At 36.2% G+C, this 17,902-nt stretch overlaps 1 protein-coding gene across 1 annotated transcript; it reads right to left on the bottom strand.

Annotated features, from left to right (window-relative positions):
- Positions 1–126: 126 nt before the first annotated feature.
- Positions 127–17,871, bottom strand: ASB14 (ankyrin repeat and SOCS box containing 14). The gene is made up of 11 exons (XM_039858624.1): positions 17,095–17,871; positions 16,183–16,323; positions 12,481–12,535; position 12,334; positions 11,893–12,024; positions 11,637–11,795; positions 9,199–9,444; positions 3,862–4,033; positions 2,874–3,417; positions 1,208–1,361; positions 127–463 (listed from the first exon to the last, which is right to left on the bottom strand). The coding sequence occupies exons 1-11, from the start codon at positions 17,157–17,159 to the stop codon at positions 285–287; spliced, it is 1,848 nt and encodes a 615-aa protein (XP_039714558.1). The 5' UTR covers positions 17,160–17,871; the 3' UTR covers positions 127–284.
- Positions 17,872–17,902: the final 31 nt, after the last annotated feature.

Genomic DNA, 17,902 nt, shown 5'->3' with positions numbered 1-17,902 from the left:
AGCATGTAGAAATGTGGATTTATATACTTTAATATATGATCAATATACAGTTAGAACTGATGTATTTCAGTTAATTGAAATTTTTACTGTTTGGTCTTGTTAAACTGCCTTTCAGGATGCTAGCCATCTCTATATTGAAAGACTATGTTCAGACCAACTTTTAAAAGAATGAAGACTGCATTGAGATTTTAGTTGCTAGGTAAAATGAGAAATATGAATCATATGTAACAAGTCAAATTTTAAGAAATACAGCTACAGAACTATACCTTTCCATCCAGAATATTTTACCAGGTTCCTGTAAAAATTCCTTGTCCATAAAGGTCATATTCTTTATAAAGGACATATGCTTTTAGACGATTTGGTAATGGAAGAAATGACATGAAGACAGGGCATCGCAAATGCAAACGTCCCATACACTTCCGGATCTTTAGGCGGCACAGATGTTTTAGGGAGCGAGGGTTTGCTAAAATGAAAGAAACAGGCACATTATTCAAAAGGAAAAAATTGAATTTTTAGTGATTTTAGGGTTTAGTTAGCAAATGTATTTTATACTTAAGCCACCAAGATTTTCATTTGCTGTGACAAAATGGAAAAGTGTATAAGGAAACAACTTTTTACTTCTCATTGCAAACCTCATAGATATGGTTTCAGAGCCACGTCAAGTTAGAGTCCAGAGACTGGCACCAATTGCAGGTCTGGCCTGTGAGACTTGAAGTTCTTAAATCTGTGTGTATTAACCCTCTCACCCCCAGCCTGTCTTGCCTCTTGGGGTCAGGCTAAAAACTAAAGATCACTACCCAGGAAAAAAATGAAAAAGATTCTTCTTAATTTGACTTATGTGCTACTGTGAAAGAATTTGGTTTGAAGGGTCATTTGTTAATCTCTGTAGGCTTAGATCTTATCTTTTTCTCATCTCTGTTTTTATTGCCATTTCATAGCTTTTAATCTCGTTGTTTATAGTGTTCCAGGGGATTAGGAGGAAAGTATTACCTACCTATATAATAAGTAGTTAGCTAACAGATTTTATTTATTGGGATATGGTAGTAAGTACAAATTAAGTGTAGTTATAAACGGTAACATTTTTTAGATAGGAATAGTATTTTTCTTGGTTTCTTTAGGTCAAGCTTTTAAGAGTGTTCTACAGAACAAATAAGAATACAATTAGTATTTTTGGTAAGAATCTTGTACAAGAAAGAAAGATACTCACTCAAGATATTATGGATTTCTGACCAGAGCACCTGTTTTTGGAGCACAGCTTTCAACTTTGAACAAATCTGAACTTGATCAACATAATCAAGCATTACTCGAACAACCATTCCAGAGAGATGTTGCAGCCATGACAAAGTTATTACTTCACAAAACTGAGGAAGAAAATCAGAATTATGAAAGTAAATGAAAAACTATTTGGGGGTTAGCATAGTAATCAAAAAAGCACTAAACTGAGAATCCAAGGTCTCAAGTTTCTCATTTATAAACTAAGGAATTGAGCAAGAAAATGTTTCTTAGCTCTAACATTTGGAAAAATATTTACTATGTCTTTAGACCTATGTAAGATGTAATGAAGGTGTGAAAGTGACTTACAGAATATCATTCAATTTGGCCACATGGCTATCTGGAATAAAGATTACCTTTCTAGCTTCACTTGCACCTAGATGTGGCCACCTGAGTTCTAGCCAATGAAATGGAAATGTGAGCAACTCCCAGAATGCCCTTAAAAAAGAGCACGGGGTGTGATGCTTCCTCATGCCTGCCTTTCTGTTGGCTGGGATGTTGATGCAAGTTTCTCTTGTGAATCACAGCTGTCTAATTAGAATTCTATTTACTTCTGGCCTTTATGTGAAAGGGGAATGAGCCATCTTACTAAAGCCACTCTGGATTTTAACCTACTCCCACCTTGATACTCAAGGGATATGATAGTTTCCGTCTTTAATTTACATGCTCTTAGACAAAATGCCCATATGAGAAGTAATACTAGATGACAATTTAGAAAATATGACATATGCCTAAGTACCAAATCCTACATTAATCATAACCTAAAAATAATAAATCATACAATATTAAAATATTTTTTCTTTCACTTTTCAGAATTGATTCATTTTTATTTCCAGGTGTTAACAAGAATTTCTAGTGCATCTACTGTGTGCTAAGCAAGCATGGATCTGTAGGTTAAGGAAAGTGGTGAACAAGAGTTTTACATTTGTGTATTTGGGGGAGAGAGACATAATCAGTACAGTTTTAAGAAGATAATTTCAGAAAGTGATAAGTGCTATAAAAGAACAGTATTAAAAGAGAGTGATTAGGGAAGGAAACCACCTCAGGTAAGGGCTTCTTTGAAGAATTACTTGAAATGAGATCTGAAGAGTGGCAGCTGTGTGAAAAGTTGCGGGGAAGAGCTGAAGTTGGGGAACTGGATAGGGGGAAATGAAATAAACTGGTGTGATGGAATTCAAGAGAAAATGTCTCAAGGGACTGGTATGATTCTTTTTTCATCGAAAAGGTGACTAAAAACCATTTAGTCAAATGTTAGAGCTAAAAGAATAAAAAACCTATGGAGACAGGTATTGGAAACCCAGAAGCATTTTAGCTGATTACACTTATTCAAAGAAAAAAATCATAATTGTTATACAAGACTGCATTCATTCTTCAAAAATATGGCTCAGACGTTGCTTCATTTGTAGAACTACCTAGGTTGAGTTAAATTACTGTTTTCCTCTGAATTTTCTGTACCTTTTACATTTGTCTACTACTGTGTTTATCATATATTAAAATCCAACAATGAGCTGGAGAGAATGGATGGAGTCTTATCTATTTCTGTAGTTCGGGGCCACCAATAATGACTATATAAGGTGATACAGTTGATACTGTAGTCTTACCATAGTATCTTTGATAACTGTAGGTGTCCAGCCTTCAAAAGCATAGAAAAGATGAACTTTGTCTCCATGAGGACAATCAAAGCATCGCTCTGTGTCATATCCATAATTCAACAGCATCCTGAGCATGACTTCGTCTTTCAGTGTGTATTGCAGTGCTGATGGGAAATGTAAAGGATTGACTCTGCAGAAGTAATTTACGTTGGCTCCATGCCGTAGCAGCAGATTTATCATCTCATAATTGCCCATCCTTAGGGCTATCTGGAGGCAGTTAACCGGGTCTTGATTAGGCAGAGCTCCAGCACTCAGAAGCAGCTTAACTGAAGAGAGGTCACCATTTGATACAGCAAAATACAAAGCTGACTTCCTGTGGTCATCATAGTGTTTACGAATTCTCTGATCTAGCATGAAATTTACATCAAATCCAGCCTGGATGAGAAATTCCAGACATTCAGGGTGTGCTCCTGCGGCTGCACAGTGAACTGGACTGATGCCACTCTGCTTAATGGCAGCAAAATCCGTAACTGGAACCAAAATCTTTAAAGCTCTGAGAAAGAATTTCAAAGTGCATTTACAAATAGTTTTTGTTAAGATCCAGCATTAACATATTTATGATTGTTTTATACTAGCACTGGATGGTATTAGTATTAAGTAGTACTTAGAACACAAAACCAAAAACATAATTCCTAAATCCAAAAGCTCAGATATCAAGTAAAGCTAAATGAAACTACTATCTAGATTATAAACTCAGAATTAGCCTAGTCAGTGAGACTTGAGGTTCTTCAGATTGCTTAAAGACCTGATAGTAAAATAGTTCTATGTCTCTTCATAAGAATATGCCTGATTTTACCAGTTTCTAGCTGGTCAAGAGTTTTTCTATAAAAATAGAGTTATAGGATCAGAGATGAAGAATATAAAGTTCCCAGAAGCTATTCAAAAAAAAAAAAAAAGCTATAATTTCTACTACTTAAGATAATGTGATTGAACTTACAACAAATGGCCTTTGTCAGCTGCCACGTGAATGGGCAAGTGGCCTGAATTCTTAGGGATGTTGGCATCAGCTCCATGCTCTAGCAAGAGAGCCACAGAGTCTGGATTTCCTCCACTAGCAGCTTCAAGTAAGATGGAAGAAGAATCAGAGGCCTGACCAAGAGCATTAGCACCTAAGAGGAGAAAGAGTCTTGTTATGCTAAAAGTCTTTTCAACTGTATTAAGCATTCTTAACAATATATCACCACCACCACCGCCACAAGAAAAGCAATTATTGAGCAGCCACTTTAGCAAAGCACTAAGAATCAAAGAAAATAGGCATCTCCTGCTCAAGCAGTTTATAATCTGGTTGGGAAGGGCGAAAATGTTACAGTCTCTAAATTATAAGTAGGTTGGCTTTCAGAGTAATTTTAGAAGTTACTCATTTGGAACTTGAAAATTGGAGGAGAAATAATTCTATAAAATGTTCTATTTTTAGACTAGTTTACAAAAGCACACAACTCATAACACTTGTATATAGGATGGTACTAACAATCCTGTTGGACTATATCACCATGCCATCTATGGATGTTGTCGTGGAAAGGGGCATATTTTTTCTGTTCTTACGGGGCTGTTCATAGTAAGAGACAATGTAATTGTTTTCAGTTGAAGTTGGGGACTGCTTATAGTTAAAAGGGTAAATTGTAGCACTCTGTATGCAAAGTGTCATGTGAGCGGTGTGGGTAATAAAAGTACAGGTGTATCTCAGAGATATTGTGGATTCAGTTCCAGACCAGTGCAATAAAGCGAGTATTGAAATAAGTCATAATCTTTTTGCTGGTGGAGGGTCTTGCCTTCAATTTGTAAAAAACACATTTGTGAAACAAAGCGAAGCATAATAAAATGAGGCATGCCCGTATAGGTATAGGCAAAATGTCCTCTAGAAGATCTCAGGGCTAGGGTTGGGGGGTGGGGTGCTGAAGAAAAAGAAAGGAGTTTGGAATCAGTTGTGGAAGACCTCTCAGTAATATGGGCTTTGAAAAAAGAATAGCATTTGAATGGACGAAAGGAGAACATTCTGGGTATATTCACAGTTCATATAAAAAAGATGTGGTGATTTTAGCAGACTCCACAGTCATCAGAATATAGCGGCTGCCCAAGGACCTCATTCCTAGACTGCATTAAGAAATGTCTAGCACTGTCAAGATGGTGAAGTAGGTAAATGTGCTTGCCTCCTCTCACAACCACATAAAATTATAACTAAACCACAGAATAGCCATCATTGGGAGTCACCTGAAGTCTAGCCGAACAGAAGTCCTACAACTGGGGACACACAGAAAAGGTCACCTCAAGACTGGTAGGAGGGGTGGAGATAGAGCAGGCTGGTCCCACACCCATGTGAGGTGGTTGAGAATCAGGAAGAATATCTTGGCTGCAGAGATCCCTCCAGAGAAGCGAGGGGTCCCAGCCCCACACTGGGCTCCCCAGCCTAAAATTCCAGTGCCTATAACATCTAGCTGTAAAAACCTGAGAGATTGTGGCTGAGTAAGATGGAGGGCTGCTGGAGTCACAGACATTCCTCTTAAGGAACCTGGGTGTAGATTTTCTCGCTGACTGACTCACTTGCTCTGACCTCCAGCACTGGGACATCAGCTGGAAAGCACAAGGGACATAAAAGGAGGAACTGAGCTGTAAACGTCAGCCAAGGCTCAACTACAACAGGAGGGCACACACAACCCATATAAGACACACCTGGAGCACTTGGCTTAGGTTACCAGGGAGACTTTGCCACTTGGCCCCACAGGACACCTACTACATAAGCCCAGTCTACTAAGATCAGAAGACATAGCAGCCCTACCTAATACATAGAAACAAGCACAGGGAGGCAGCGAAAATGGGAAGACAAAGATGTCCCACACGAAAGAACAGAACAAAGCTCCAGAAAAAGAACTAAAAATGAAGGCAAGCAATTGACCAGATGCAGTGTTCAAAATACTTAGGTTATAAAGGTGCTCAATGAACTTAGGGGAAGAGTAGATGAATACAGTGAGCACTTTAACAAAGAGATAGAAAACATAAAAATGGAGATAGAAAACACACAAAACAGAAATGAAGAATACAATAACAATACCTTAGGAGGAATCAACAGTAGATTAGATGAAGCAGAGGATCAAATCTTGATTTAGAAGATAAGGTAGCAGAATACACCCAATTGGAACAGCAACAAGAAAAAAGAATCCAAAAAATGAGTATAGTTTAAGGGGCCTCTGGAACAACATCAAGCGTACTTTCGCATCATGGGGGTAACAGAAGAAAAGGGAGACTAAGGAATTAAAAACCTATTTTAAGAAATAGTGACTAAAAACTTCTATAACCAGGCAAAGGAAATAGACATATAAGTCCAGGAAGCACAGAGAATCCCAAACAAGATGAATCCAAACAGGCCCATACCAAGACACATCATAATTAAAATACCAAAGGTTAAAGTCAAAGAATTTTAAAAGCAGCAAGAGAAATGCAGTTAGTTACCTACAAGGGAGCCCCCATAAGACTAGCAGCTGATTTCTCAACAGAAACTCTTCAGGGAAGGGATTGGCAGGAAATATTCAAAATTATGAAAAACAAAGACCTACAACCAAGATTATTCTACCCAGCAAGGTATCATTTAGAATTGAAGGACAAATAAAGAGCTTCCCAGGCAAGGAAAAGTTAAAGAAGTTTATCACCACCAAGCCAGTATTACAGGAAGTGTTGGACTTTTTTAAGAAGAAGAAGAAAAAAAGATTAAAAATATGTATAGTAAAATTGCGATAACTACATATCTACCAACAATTACTTTAAATGTAAATGGATCATATGCTCCAATCAAGAGATAGGGTAACTGAATGGATAAGAAAATAAGACTTACATATGCTGTCTATAAGATACTCACTTCAGATTGAAAGAAACACATACAGACTGAAAGTAAACGGTTGGAGAATGATGTTTTATGAAAATGGAAACAAAAAGCTGGGGTAGCAATACTCATACCAGACAAAATAGACTTTAAAACAAAGACTATAACAAGAGACAAAAGAGAGCTCAGTTATTTCACTTTGGGGCATTTATCAGCAAAAGCCCAAAACAGTACTTTGAAAGGACATATGAATCCATATGTTCATTTCAGCATTACCTACAGGAGTCAAGATAAGGAGGCACCCTGGGTGTCCATCAATGGATGAATGGATAAAGAAGAGGTGGTATGTATATACAATGGAATATTACTCAGCCATAAAAAACGAATGAAATCTTGCCATCTGTAACAACATGGATGGACTTAGAGGGTATTGTGTTGAGTAAGTCAGACAGAGAAAGACAAATGCCACATGATTTCACTTATGTATAGAATCTAAAGAACAAAATAAACAAAACAAAAGAACTCATAGACACAGAGAACATTTTGATTGTTGCTAATGGGAGGGATGTTGGGGGTGAAAAATGGGAAAGGATTAAGAAGTACAAGTTGGTAGAAAGAAAATAGTTATGGGGATTAAAATATAGTATGAGGAATATAGTCATAATATTGTAATAACTATATACAGTGTCTGATGGATATTAGACTTATCAGGGTGATCACTTTGTGAGTTATATAAGTGCCTAATCACTATGCTGTATACCTGAAATTAATATCACATGCCAATTGTAATTTAAAAAATTTTTAAAAATTATTTTAAAAAATATCTAATAAGCCTCCATGTAATGAGTGCTCACTATGTACTGGTTCCTTTATGTGCATAATTTCTAATCTTCATAATACCCTAAGAAGTAGATGCTAATATCTTCATTTTAAAGATAAACTGAGGCTCACTGAGGATAAGTACTTCTCCAGAGATGCACAGCTAGTAAGCAAGGTAGTTGGGATTCATGTGCTTGTAAGCCAAGCCGAGGGCCCATTTCTCTGATGTCGTGTTGCCTTTTGAGCAATGCAGAGTGGTAAAATAATGTGATTTAGAATGAGACAGATATGGGTTTATATCTTGGTTCTGGTATTTCCTAGCTATGTTACTTTATGAAAATTACTTTGTTAGGGGGTCGCTTAAGGGAAATGCTCACTCACTGACCTCACTTAAGTCAATTGATGCTGGTTTTTTTTGAAGGATTAAGGATTTAAAATCTGTTGGCTCTCCTTTTTTTTTTTTAATATTTTAATCAATGATCTCTAGAAAAGGTTACTCTTTTTGTATAGAGTTACTCTTTTTATATAGATGTAGGATCCAATGTTTTCTTTTGTTATTCTGGCTAATGACTTAGACATCTTTGGTATTGCTCATTTAAAACGTCTTATGGCCACTGATTGGAAACTAGCTTCCTCTATATTGTAGGAAAAATTTAGATAAGTCTATAAAGTAGAAAGTTGTTCTCAATTCTAGAAGTCCTTGTAGTCTAGAATATTGGAGACCGGAACCATGTTATTGTTCAGAAAGAAATAAGGTTTCTGGACACAAACAGGGAGGGAATAAAGACAATTCTAATATTGGGACTTTATTAAGTGTTGGTAAAGATTCGCTGCTTTGAAGAAAAAAAAGCTTTAGATACTATCTTGCTTCATCTCACAGTCATCGATGGGGTCTCCTCAAACACGATGAATGCCTGAATACTCAGCCATGTTCTCTGCTAGTTCAACCAGGATCTAAAACAGGATAACATTGGTGGCAGGGGAGGGTATGTTTGAAAGGAAGTTCTGCAACTGGTTCCATCCCTGACCCTCACTTCCCTCAAGTGTAAAATGAGGATAATCCTCACAGGATTTTTAGAAGATTCCATGTGTCAATGTAGATAGTTTAATGCTTGATACTTAGAAAGTATTCAATAAATATAAGTTGCCTTTCCCTTCTCTCAAGGTTTTGGTTATTACTAGAGGGAAGAACTGGGACCCAAAAAAAAGAAATCAGAAAGAATTTTCTAACAACTAAGGTCATTTGATAATAGACTGGACTGCCTCATGACTTAGCTTAAGCAGAGACAACGTGTAGGGGATGTCATAGGGTCTTTCATTCTATGAATCTAGAAAAGGACAACAACATGAAAAGAATCAAATGTAAAACAGCCATCTTCTCAGCATTGTCCGGGAACATTAAGTAAGAGTAACCTGAATGCATCCTAATAATTTTAGGGAAATTACTTAATACCAAATAAGAAATATTCAACCTCTGACTATTTTAGGCTTTCTAGTCACCAATATTAACATACACTTCTTTCAAATATTTGTAGTAGGCTTAAATAAAACATTAACTTCAATTATTTTGAAGCTCTTCATGAAGAGGAGAACATTTGGGCATGTTACCCCTAGGTAGTATGCTGACTGTAGAGGAAATCTTGCCTTTCTGCAGTAATACTTCCATGATTTCAGTGTGCCCACTTTGGGCAGCAAGAGCAAGAGGAGTGAATCCGTAGGAGCTCTGTGGATCAGGGTGTGCTCCAGAAACCAGCATTAGCTTCACCATGTCCTTTCTGCCCAGCTTGGCTGCTTCGTGGAGAGCTGTCCTCTCGTTGCTACACCGCAGATTGACATCTGCCCCATGGCTGATCAACAAGGCAGCCATGTCGTAGGCATCATGTAGAACAGCTGGGAAATTAAAAGTAAGCATTATGTTCAACAGGAAATTAAGGCCAGCGTGTCCCTCAGGCATCTTAAGGAGCTCTTTCTACTACCTCCATGTGCCAGCACTTTGTGTTTGGAAATGGATTATATAAACTGAGGCATATATCAAATAATGTTAATAGTGTTTTATATCAATAGGCTATTTGTTTTTCTGTAAGCTATGACCAATTATTCATTGCCTATTGGTAGCCTATGTGGTTGAAAAACATAAACATGAAATTTTTATTTATCATCTTTATGTTTTCAAGAGAATTGAGACTTAAGTACTCAGTACAATCCTAGAAATGCTTATAGCTTCTTTAAAAACAAAAACAGCAATAATTAGGAAATTATTTTTAACCTCATTTTTTTTTTAACCAAAATTCTCTAACTGGCTTTTCTGCTATTATGCTGTTAATTCACATTTGGATGATAATCTTTAAGCTTTCAAGATTCTGAAACACGTTAATTTATTCATCTCCCTAGCCGTTTGCTAATTATTGGCATCAACTGTGTGTGAGGACTCTTGCCAGGTGCCAGATGCTGAACCAATATGAATTCTGCTCATAACCATTTATAATGTGCCATAGAAAGTACTCTAATTGCTTTAAGACTGGGAATACAAAGTGCCAAGGGTGCTCGGTCTTTTTTAATTCATCGAGCCGGCACTTAGAGTGCCCTTTCATTCTGGAAATACATGTCCTTTGATTTAGGAAATCATTTTCTTGACTTATTTTAATGATAATATACTGCCTCCATTTTGTGTGTTCTCTTTCTAGCATTCCTATTATTCAGATGTTGCTCTTCTTGGATTGTCCTTCCAGTTTTCTTATTTTTTTTCCTTTCCTATTTTCTATTTCTTATCTTCTGGAAGCTTTCCTAAACTCTATCTCCCAGCATTTGTTTTGAGTTTTTTATTTCTACTATCATATTTTTAATTTTCAAGAGCATTTTGTTTTGTTCTTTGATTTTTTTTGGTACTATCTGTTATTTCATTAATTTTCATAAATTTCTCTGAAGAAATGAATAATTCTCCACTGTATTTTATTTTCCCTAAATAAACCCTGTCTTCCAAGTTGTTTATATCTGTTGAAGACTGTCCTCAGATAATCCTTGGCTATCTGCTTATGATTAAAAGTTGCGGACTAAAAAGCTGATTGGAAATTCTAAACATTGGGTGGGGCTTGTGGACTGTGGTCTTAACTGTAGGTTGATATGCCTGGGTCATTTGTCGGGGAACCCGTAATTTCACTATCTTTAGTTCTTTCTTTTTGCGCTGATCAAATTCTCCAGAGAAGCCTCCTCTTAGAGGGTAAAGTTCTGCCTGTCAACTTTTAGAATCCTGGTGAAGGAGAAGGGGCAGGAGGTGTTAAGTAATTAAGCCAATGTTAGCTTAATTCCATTTAATGTTTTCAATCTAGAACTCCCACCCTTCCCTAATATCCCTCAGTCCAGAAAACCTTTGTTTAAACTATCTAGAGAATAAATCTATGGAATTTTGTTGGGGTTGGAAGGAGTCTGTCCCAGCAGAGTGGATTGGGAGGAACGATCTAGAGATAAGACTACTTGTTTCTTAATAGTTTTCAACCAATCCTCCTATTTTAGCTGCCTGTCCTTCACCTGTGCTCCATGTGGTAACTATTGCCAATAATTTTCCTGCTTTTTGATATAATTGTGCTGGGTTTTGCTTTTCTCTCTACCAACTTAAGATTTGGCTTTCTTGTCACTATTCATCCATCTGCTCTCCAGGTTTTAAAAAATCATGCTATTGTCTCCTCTCTTGTTCTTCCCATTCTTTTGTATCCTATCTTCTTAAGAAAATAACTATAATTTTAGTGAAGACTCAAGAGGGAGCAAAATTAGTCATTTGTATTCAATCTGCCATCTTTACTGACCACTGGCTGCTGCTTCCTACTTTGCTCCCCACTTATATTTCTTACACTAGAATCAACTGGATCAATTAAGGCACCATGCAAAATGGTCAGTTCCTAATTTGGATCGGACCACTTCACAGGTGAGCCTATAGAAGGCTTCTTGAGGGTCAGGTACCTATGCCTGGTCAGCTGAGATAAAGTGACAGTGCTGCAACTATGCACAAAAAGCTGTCTTTGAAATCTGTGGTCATGGAGGATACTCAGAGCCACAGACTCTTCTCTAGAGACAAGGTGTTAATTTACCTGTAAGAAGGGGAGAATTGCCTTCGAAATTCTTGGCATTTGGATTGCAGCCATTGAGAAGAAGAAAACTGACGTTTTCTAAGAGGCAATTGCTGACAGCCAAAAAAAGTGGTGTTTCACCATTGTGGGTGGTTTGCTCCCACACACTGGGTTTCGAAGCTGAAATAAATCCATTAGACCACACAGGTTAAGACACAGAAATAAATTCTAAATTTATTTCTCAGAAGTATCAAGAAGAGTTATAAAGGGAGTTTACCTTTCAGGGTTATTTCCAAAATGTTCTTATTTGATTGCACTGCAGCCTTATGCAGAGGAAGCCAGCCTATTCCATCTGCTTCATCAAAAGCAGAATGGTACTTGGTCAAGTGTGACAATGCATCTTCCTCACCTATTCACAAGTCAAATAAAAACAGATTTGCATGTGGCACACTTACTAGGCAGCCCGTGCTATTTCTGAATTCTACCATTAAGGTTAGTGTATGAGACAACAGAATAGCACCACCTTTTATGAAAGACATTTAAATGGCATAGGACAAACAAGTAGTAAGGCCTTTCATCTAGCATTCCATACCACCAGGGCCTGTGAATTCCCATCATCTTGTCACATACAGAAAAACAGCTCTGTCCATCAAGAAGCCCAGAAGCTCTTTGCTGAGTTGTGCTGAAGTATTTACTCTCAGGAAATGCCACATCAGACCCTTGACAAACAGCTGTGGACCCCACAGTGTTCAGCATTCGAGAAAACCTGCCTCTAGGCTTCCTGAACTTAGAGGAAATTCCTGCCATTTGTCGTCATTACATCTTACCACAAGTTGAAGGGGCTGGAATAAGAAGAGTACTTAACTGTCGCTATTGTTTCGACTATCTTCTTACAATCAGTGCTCAAAAAGGAATGAAAGCTGCATAGGAAAAAAAAAATGTAATTCCAAAACTTAGGAAAGACTGAGATATTTGATATTAAACAAAAGGAAAGGGTAAAGGCAATAGTAGTTAACCAGGAATGAACAAAAATATAGCAATATTTCCAAAATGTAGTGTGACCCTTAATGCATTCCAGGGTGAGGACTATGTCAGAGCCTGGATCACTGCAAGCCCTCAATCAATGTTTGCTTTACTGATTCAAACCTGCCTAGGACTGAAATATCACATTATCAGATGGTAAAACTTAATGGTCACTCTATAATGTCAATGATTCTAGCCAAAATTATTTAAAAATCATGGTGTGAGTTTTAAAAAAATATTCATGGTCAGAATCTGTGCTCAGAAAACACTATTAGCACTTTTTGAAGTAATATTTTATTAAAATATTTAAAAATAAAGTTTTAAAGCTCACTTATGATTATATTGTTTTTAAATCTAGAAATTAAGGACTATCACCTTCCGTCGTCTTTGATTATTCAATGAACCCAGATTGAAGAGAATAAATTTCCTTAGACAATCTGTCCTACTTACGATTTGGTCAATTAAATTCACTTAAATATTTAAAACTGTACTTAGAGATTTAGTATTGTATTTGTTATGGCTGCTGTGAAGAATTACCACACACTTGGTGGCTTAAAATCGTACAAATTTATTATAGTTCTGCAGTTCAGAAGTACAAAATGGGTCTCAGTGGGCTAAAATCAAGGTGTTGGTAAGGTTACATTCCTCCTGGAGGCTCTAGGGAGGGTCTGCTTCTTTGCCTTTTCCAGCTTCTAGAGGCCTCCCACATTTCTTGGTTCATGGACACCTTTCTCCGTCCTCAAAGCCACATCCTTCTACCCTGCCATCTCTCAGGTTCTCTCTCTTCTGCCTTCCTCTCACTTTTGAGGACTCTTGTGATTACACTGAGCCCACTTGGATAAGCTCTTTATTTCAAGTCAACTGATTAGCCACTTTAATTCTACCTGCAGCCTTCTTTTAAATTAAAAATTAAAAATTACTGGGGTGACATTGATTGATAAGATCAAACAAGTTTCAAGTGTACAATTCAACAGTATATCATATATATATATATATATTGCATTGTGTATTCACCACCCAAAGTTAGATTTTCTTCCATCACCAAATATTTGACCTCTCTTACCCCTTCCCTCTGGTAATCACTAATCCAGTACACGTCCATGAGTCTCTGTTTGTTGCTTTCAGTTTTATAGCCCACATATGAGTGAAATCATATGGTTTTCAACTTTTTCTGTCTGACTTATTTTGCTTAGCACAATTATCTCAAGATCCATCTATGTTGTTGCAAATGGCAGTATTTAATCATTTCTTATGGCTGAGTAATATTTCATTGTATATATATATATGTACCACAGCTTCTTTAGCCAGTCATCTATCAATGAACATTTCAGTTGCTTCCATGTCCTGGCCATTGTGAATAATGTGGGTGTGAACATTGGGGTGCATATATCTTTGCAGATAAATGTTTTCAGGTTTTTGGGGTAAATACCCAGAAGAGGGATTGCTGAATCATATGGTATTCAATTCTTAGTTATTTGAGGAAACTCCATACTGTTTTCCATAGTGCTTGTACTAATTCGCATTCCCACCAGCAGTATATGAAGGTTCCTTTTTCCCAACCTCTCCAACATTTATTATTACTTGTCCTGTTGAGTATAGCCATTCTAACAGTTATGAGATGGTATCTCACTGTGGTTTTGATTTGCATTTCCCTAATAGCTAGTGAAGCTGAGCTTTTTTCCATATGTCTATTGGCTGTTTGTATGTCTTCTTTGGAGAAGTGTCTGTTTAGATCCTCTGCCCATTTTTAAATTGGATTGTTTGTTTTTTTTTGTTGTTGAGTTGTATGAGTTCTTTGTATATTTTGGATATTAGCCTCTTTTCAGAGGCATTGTTTGCAAATATATTCTCCCATTTGGATGGTCCCCTCTTTGCCTTGTTGATGGTTTATTTTGCTGTGCAGAAGATTTAGGTTTGATATAGTCCCATTCATTTATTTTTGCTTTTACTTCCCTTGCCTTTGAGGTCAAATTCATAAAATCCTCTCTAAATCCAAGGTCCATGAGTGTAGTACCTATGTTTTCTTTTATGCAATTTATTATTCAGGTCTTTAATCCATTTTGAGTTAATTTTGCTGTATGGTGATAGACAACAGTCTAGTTTAATCTACAGCCTTAGTTATTTATTGCCATATAAGATTACATATTCACAGGTCTCAGAATTAGGATGGGGACATCTTTTTTTGAGGGGGAGGAATTATTTCATCTGTTTCAAGTATGTTCTAGTTTCCTAATTCTTTCAAGTGCCTGACCAAATCAGCAAGCCTTTCTAAATATCATACAATTCTTGCAAGTCTAATAAATGAAATTTTTAACTATAGCTAATTATAATTTCTCTGAAACATTTCATTACTCTTAATCAAAATCTCATACCTTTCAACCTAAAATCATGATTTCAAAGTCAGTTACTCAATGAACATGAAAATTTTTAATCACAATGTTAATACAACAGATAATCTAATGAACACAATTTCTTTATAAAACTTTATTTAAAGATTATTTTATAGATTATTCCTAAATTTAATATAAAAGTGTAGCAATAGTGTGGTAAAGAGCACAGACTCTGAGGGCAGGATGCCTGACTCTTTACTTCTAGCTCTATGACCTTGAGTAAGTCACTTCTCTGTGCCTTAGTCTCCTCATCTCTAAATAGGGATAATAATAGTATGCATCACACAGAGAAGTAATAAGAATTAGGATTTAAATGGGTTAATATTTATGAAATGCTTAAAATAGTATGGCACACAGTGATCACTCCATGAGTTTGTTACTAAAAAAAAATACTGTAGGTTTGATGTACTTCAACATTTCTATATTTAATTATAAAATCTCTTGGGGTTAAAATATATTTACTCAGTTTTATCTCCAGCAGGCAAATAGAGGTCACCGTCACAAGCAAACAGGATTCATCACCCCTGAAAAACAACAGTAATTGTGCAGGGGGCTGAGATTGCTGATCAGCCAGAATGTATTTGATTAGGTGATCTTGCTGTAGATAGCCCACTTCCAGGGCAATTTTCTTACATCAAGGGATCCATGGGGTCCTTTCTTAGTGTTGTCAGAACAACACTCTGAATCCACACCCTTCAGAAAGAGCTATTCTCCTCTGGGTTTAAGTTTACATAATTACTCCTTTTGTTTTGAGAAGATTAAAGGCCAGGCCCTACCCCACAAATCTCACTAAGGTTGAAGATAAACTTTCTGTGTGTCTTGGTCAGATTTATGCATTTCCTTAGCTCCCCAAAGACAAGATGCATTAGAGTTCTCTAGACCTTTATATTCTCATGTATTTCTTCTTCCTCATTTCCAGATTGTATCTTCTCACCCAGATTTGCTGCTAACCTCCTTCAACTATTTTCTTTATTGCTGAATTACTTCCAAATATCTCCTGATTGGTCAGGCATCACGTCTCATAAATATCCTAAATATCTACGGAGCTCCTTGGATTCTGACCCTCTCTCCTGCTTTTGTCACAACATTAGAGTCAGGCTAATGACAAGTCCCAATTGTTGAACACTTATACATTGCCAGGGACATACCATTACCTCTCATCTTTGTGTGCCTTCTGTGTAGTTCTTGGTTTGTGAATATCCTGTAAGCTCTGTTGAATGATGAGCTGAATATCAAAATCATCATTTATGTCTTCATCACTGGTGTAATTATCCATGTGAATGTGGACAGATTTACTTTAAAATCAAAATGAATTAAAAATATTTTCCATTTGTGAAAACAGATTATATGCTACTTCAAATTATAAATGAAATTCAGAAAACTACAAAATTAATAGGATAAAGAAAATATAAAGTTTAGAAAACAAAATATTCATTAAAAAAAATTTCCCATAAACTTAAAACAGTTTTCTGAACTGCCACAGATTCAACATAAATGAGAAATTTCCACAAGTAGCCATTTACTTAAATCTTACGCAGGAAAAACAACTTTTCACATAAAATTTAGGTCAGTACCATTGTAAAAATGAAAATGCTCATTTTGATCTATTTTAGACTTGGCTTATGAGTTTTTCTAAGTGACTACAGCACTCATCTAAAACAACATCATTCCTACATACAGTGAGTGTTATGCTGAAAAAGATATTTACTTAGCAAATATTAATAATAAAGATGTTATAGGAATACTTGTACTTTCATAATATGATATATAATAGGAATAGTGGTAGTAAAAACCAATATATTTTATTAGGCAATATCTTAATGGTTTTAAAAGAATATTTCAGTTTTAACATAGAATAGGTTTGATTACATACCAAAGACTTCTCGCCTTTTGTTATTACCCTTAGGACAGCATGAAGTTTTCAATGTTGAAGATTAGCACATGAGAATTTTCATTTATATTTAGGATCTCCACTACCCTGTAATCCCCATTCTATTAATAGCTCTACTATAAATACTTGATCATAAGACAGTCTGGCACATTCTCGTTTTTTATATGTGGCTTACCTCTGTTTGGAAACATGATCTCTTTTCACACCTGCTATATTTATCAAATTTAAGGGATGAAACATTTTATTCCTGGAATAAAATCATTTTGTGGGGGATTGTCCATGTGAAGTGAATTCATTCTCTTCAGTCTCATGCACATAGCCACTGCAAATCAGAATCAAATTTCCACTTGAGAGGCCAAATATTTTACTCTGACCAAATTATCAAAAACGACTGTTCCAATAGTCCTGATTCACTGTGTAGCTGCACCTACATTTTCCTTGGGTCACAAAGCTGCAGCCTGAAGTGTCCTGGGAATTCTAAGGAAGGAATTAACTCCACACAAAGTAACAAAATTTTGACTATAATTTTGTTTTGTTGAAATATTTTTAAATTGTTAATGTACACTAATATTATGAATGCATACTAAATAAGAAAAATGTTAACTATTAAAAATAATGAGACCACTTGGCGTTTCTAATTAAATATGAAGCTAATGCAAGAAGCACAACTCCACCCCACATGTGCGGCATTGCCCTCCAGCCGTCTTATTGTTTTTGCATATCAATTTCACTGCTCTCAGTTTCCTTTCCTAGTCACAGGGGTACTGTGAGAAAAAGAATCAATATTTTTAAAGTATGACATAAGGGGTTTAGTTCTGGAATTGTTGTAATATTTTCCTTATTTACAATATATTTATTTGTTTATCGAAAATGTTTGTGTATAATCACTTCAGGTAGGTAAGTGGAAAGCAAACTGTTTCTAAAGCTGAAGAAATGACTTAACAATTGTAAAAAGGGATGCTTTCTGATTTCATTAAATTTTA

The sequence above is a fragment of the Pteropus medius genome, unplaced genomic scaffold, assembly GCF_902729225.1.
Source record: "Pteropus medius unplaced genomic scaffold, Ma_sr-lr_union100, whole genome shotgun sequence".
In the NCBI taxonomy this organism is placed as follows: domain Eukaryota; kingdom Metazoa; phylum Chordata; class Mammalia; order Chiroptera; family Pteropodidae; genus Pteropus; species Pteropus medius.
The sequence above is the reverse complement of the archived record's forward strand: the minus strand, read 5'-3'. Positions and strand labels throughout refer to the sequence as shown.

Coding starts and splice junctions, on each gene's coding strand:
- ASB14 (XM_039858624.1), bottom strand. CDS start 17,159: ATGTTTCATCCCTTAAATTTGATAAATATAGCAGGTGTGAAAAGAGAT. Junction 9,445..11,636: donor CAATTCTCCCCTTCTTACAG/GTAAATTAACAC, acceptor TTAATTTCCCAG/CTGTTCTACATGATGCCTAC. Junction 1,362..2,873: donor CAGTTATCAAAGATACTATG/GTAAGACTACAG, acceptor TTTCTTCCTCAG/TTTTGTGAAGTAATAACTTT.